This window comes from Peromyscus leucopus, chromosome 3 (genome assembly GCF_004664715.2).
Source record: "Peromyscus leucopus breed LL Stock chromosome 3, UCI_PerLeu_2.1, whole genome shotgun sequence".
Taxonomy (NCBI): domain Eukaryota; kingdom Metazoa; phylum Chordata; class Mammalia; order Rodentia; family Cricetidae; genus Peromyscus; species Peromyscus leucopus.
Window position 1 is genome coordinate 106,048,867 of NC_051065.1, and position 4,249 is coordinate 106,053,115.

Below are 4,249 nucleotides of genomic sequence, written 5' to 3' on the forward strand. Positions count from 1 at the left end.
AGCTGTTGGAGGGGGGCTAGGTTCTGGTGATGCTGTATTGCTCTTTATTTTGTTGTATGTACTTCTGCCTTGACATCTGCCCATCTCCTTGTGGATTCGTTTTTGGTCTTATCAGCACTTTTGGGCCAGACAGAGCTGACAGATTCAGGAAGCCTTTCTCTCTTGTCCAGATGGGAGCTCTTGTCCAGATGGGAGGTCCGAAGCAGGATGGGAGCTCTTGTCCAGATGGAAGGTCCGGGGCAGGAAGGGAGCTGGGGGCTGGTCTCTAAGTCTCAGGAAGTGGCTGGGGTCTTGGGCATATGGACATGGGGGCAGAGCATGGAGATTGCAGGGTCTGCCGGGGGGTCTTGGAGAAGGCAAACCTTCCTGGTGGGGGTGGAGGGGATTCTGCCCGATGGCCAGAACCTGGGGCCAAGTTGGGCAGGTCTTCCCCAGAATGGCTGGTGCCTAGGGATGGGAATCTAGAGGCAGGCCTCTCTGGGTCTGAGTCCAGGCACTCACCTCTTGTCCAAATGGGAGGTGGGGGGGGGCAGGAAGGGAGCTGGGGGCTGGTCTCTAAGTCTCAGGAAGTAGTTGGGGTCTCGGGCAGATGAACTTGAGGGCAGGGTGTGGAGATTGCAGGGTCTGCCGGGGGTCTTGGAGAAGGCAAACCTTCCTGGTGGGAGTGGAGGGGATCCTGCCCGATGGCCAGAACCTGGGGCCAAGTTGGGCAGGTCTTCCCCAGAATGGCTGGTGCCCAGGGATGGGATGTAGGGGCAGGCCTCTCTGGGTCTGAGCCTAGGCACTCACCTCTTGTCCAGATGGGAGGTCTGGGGCAGGATGGGAGCTGGGGGCTCTTGTCCAGATGGGAGCCATATATAGTCTTAAATGCACAAATGCAACCTGTTCAGTCTGTATAACGTTACTTGTGTGTATGTTTTCAAGGCCATTCATTTGGTTTTGGGCAACCAATCGGTGTACTCTTCCCTGGAGAAGACTATTTCTCCTGCTCTTATCATTCCTTAGTTTATCATAGCTCTCTGTGTAGGGGTGAAGGGTGGGCTTTCTTGTTGTTTGCACGTCTGATTGTTGCTGTCCTTGTTAAGCTCGTGGTTTGGCAGTCATATTGGTAAGATTTTATTGGTGTAGCTTCTTAACACTACCAGGAGGCACAATATCACAGCACACTCCTCAGTCCCCTGGCTCTTCAGTCTTCCCACCCTCTCCATTCCCTGATCCTGGCTCCTTGATGTTTCCTCCCCTCCTCTGCCATGTTCTCTGAGCCTTGGTTACAGGAGTTCTTTGGTGAATGGATCCGCTGAGACTGGGACCTACAACTCTACATGTTGCCCAGTCAAGGTTTTCTGCAATGGTCTCTGTCTGTTGCAAAGAGAAGTTTTCTTGATAAAAGGTAAGGAGTACACTTATCTGTGGATTTAAGAACAAATATTTAGAACATTTTAAACATCTTTGTTTCTTGTTAATATATTACAGTACCACATGGTCTGAATAACTATAAAATGATTTCATTCTATACCCTTGATTTTCAGTTAATAATACTTTACTATGAATCTGGGGATTTTTTTTTACAATATTATATACCTCATATGTATGATAGTTCCTTAAAGGAAAGGATGAATTCTACATGAAGTACTCTCTGAGTTCTTTCACTTACTTTGGGTTGGCTTCTCTAAAGTTGGGAGAAGTCCCCTGCTCCCTGAAAGAGATGGAAACTTAAGACTCCTGTGGAGCCAATCCTTCAAGACTTCTCATTTAACTATGACCTTAGAATGAAATGGCCTTGAGTCTATTATAATTGTAGTTTTATTTACCACACTGATTAAATATTCCAGAAGAGAAAAAGTAAGAGAATGTTCACACTGATCAGATCTTGGGGTCTTTTCTTGGAGGCTACTCATCATGGCAGGAGATTACAGTCATAGGTGGGTGCAGAGTCACTTAGAATTCAGAGAAAGACCTTGATTTCAAACTCTGTGGAAAGCGAACTCTGCTCCATCATTCTACTGTTTTAGTTAATTTTGTCTTTTCTGTTTCAGGCTGGGAAAGAGCTGATCAGTCATCAACAGAGCTGCATTAACTCTCCCAGGCCACATGTACAAGGCACTGTATGAGAAACCCAGCAGCTGACATGTCTGTAGAGATCAGTCTGTACCAAAAACACTTCCATGTTTGGTGTGTATACATCTTCTTTCACACCTGGGGTCTTCTTGACACAGGCACACAAATGTTCACTTGTTCCAGAATAAGAGACTAGAGCTCGATATCAGAATGCTCAGAACCACACTCCGAGGAAATGGCAGATAGGGGACGGATTTTGATTCAGAGTTCAAACTGGTAAGCATTTGTTCTTGAGGTTTATTAAGAAGATTTGGACTGGCAGTGAAGGAATAAATAAGAAGGACACCGAAGTACAATGACCCTGTGGTGTGGAGCCCATAGGCACCCTTTCCTTGGGAAGGTCATCTCTCAGGCTGTGTAAAATTTTCTTCATCCAAATTCAGCAAACAGGTAGAGCTATTGTGTGTCTGGTAATCAAGATGATGCAGATGAAAACCAAGTAATATGTAGCTCTAGCCGCAGAACAAACCAAACTCATGGATTGGGAGAAGAAATGTTTGTTGTAACTGGTTAATGGTTAATGTACAAGAAAGCTTATATTCTGAGGTAGCCCCACAATGGTACACAAATCCAGTCTTGATCAGGAAGCATTAGGACCGTAGGGACAGTGGGGATGCTTTGAGGGGCCGTGAGCTGGGAGTTCTAATTGGATGGCATAGAATTGGGATGAATTGAATTCTTGTTGCCAGCTCAATCTTGTTTGGCATTCATGAACAAGGCAGTATTGGTGGTGTTTGTAATGAAGAGCTTTCTCTTTTTTCCTCAGACTTTTGCTATTTGTTTTCTATCCACATACAATGAATAAAGCTAACACACTACACAATAACACAATCATAAAAATCACCTTGTTCTCTGAAGTGAGTGTTGGGATCTCAGCTAACAGCATTCTTTTCCTCTTCCACCTCTGCATGTTCTTTGGTGGGCACAGACCTAAGCCCATTGATCTCTCCATTGATTTCTTGTCCCTAATCCAATTAATGATGCTTATAACTATGAGCCTCATAGCTGCGGACATGTTTGTATCTCGGGGGAGGTGGGATTCCACCACATGCCAATTCCTTATTTATTTGCACAGGTTTTTGCGGGGACTCTCCCTTTGTGCTACATGCCTCCTGAGTGTCCTTTGGGCCATCACCCTCAGCTCCAGAAGCTCTTGTTTAGTGAAGTTCAAACATAAATCTCCCTATCACATCTCATGTGTCCTTATTGTCCTATGTATCATCTATATGTTTTTTAGCAGTCATCTCTTAATATCAATTACTGCCACCCCCAATTTGACCTCAGGCCATTTTATGTATGTCACTCAGTCTTGTTCACTTCTTCCCATGAGCTACTTTAGACGAAGCACATTTTCTACACTGCTGGCCTTCAGGGAAGCCTTCCTGATCAGTCTCATGGGCCTCTCCAGCGGGTACATGGTGGTTCTCCTGTGCAGGCACAAGAGGCAGTCTCAGCATCTTCACAGCACCAGCCTTTCTCCAAAAGCATCTCCAGAGCAAAGGGCCACCTGGACCATCCTGCTGCTCATGAGCTTCTTTGTGATTTTCTACATTTTGGACTCTGTTATCTTCCACTTGAGAATGAGGTTCAAGGACAGCTCGATCTTCTACTGTATCCAGATTCTCGTGTCCCATTGCTATGCCACAGTCAGTCCTCTTGTGTTAATTAGTGCTGAAAAGCGTCTAGTAAAGTTCTTGAGATCAATGTGTGGGAGGACAGTAAATATTTGATTATTCAGTGATGGGTATGATCCCCTAATATAAGCAATCTGCTGTCATGAGAGCTGAGAGTCGCGGCGTGACGGGAACATCCCTTTTCTGTTGAATCTGTTTACTCTGTGTAGACGGCAGGTTATACAAAGAAAATTAAACTGCATGCCCCTCAGATATCACATGAAATTTATATTTCTTAGTGGGTTATCCAAGGATACCTGTGAGGTGACTCGCACTTGATCTGGGTTAGCACATTGCTTTAATTTTTTTTTTTAACAAGGACTTCTTTTTAAATTTTAACCATGTGAATATGTTCATGTGTGCATGCCTTTGTGAATGTGTATGTATGTGTGTGTGTTTCTGTGTGTATACATGGGTACAGATGCCCATGAAAGTGAGAGGCATCAGATACTCTGGAG

At 45.1% G+C, this 4,249-nt stretch overlaps 1 protein-coding gene across 1 annotated transcript; it reads left to right on the plus strand.

The window, feature by feature from the left end:
- Nucleotides 1–2,915: 2,915 nt before the first annotated feature.
- Nucleotides 2,916–3,848, plus strand: LOC114682048 (vomeronasal type-1 receptor 44-like). Its single transcript, XM_028855838.1, has one exon. The coding sequence runs from the start codon at nt 2,916–2,918 to the stop codon at nt 3,846–3,848; it is 933 nt and encodes a 310-aa protein (XP_028711671.1).
- The last annotated feature ends 401 nt before the right edge of the window (nt 3,849–4,249 follow it).

What these genes read in the sequence shown, in the direction of transcription:
- LOC114682048 (XM_028855838.1), top strand. Translation starts at nt 2,916, where the DNA reads ATGAATAAAGCTAACACACTACACAATAACACAATCATAAAAATCACC.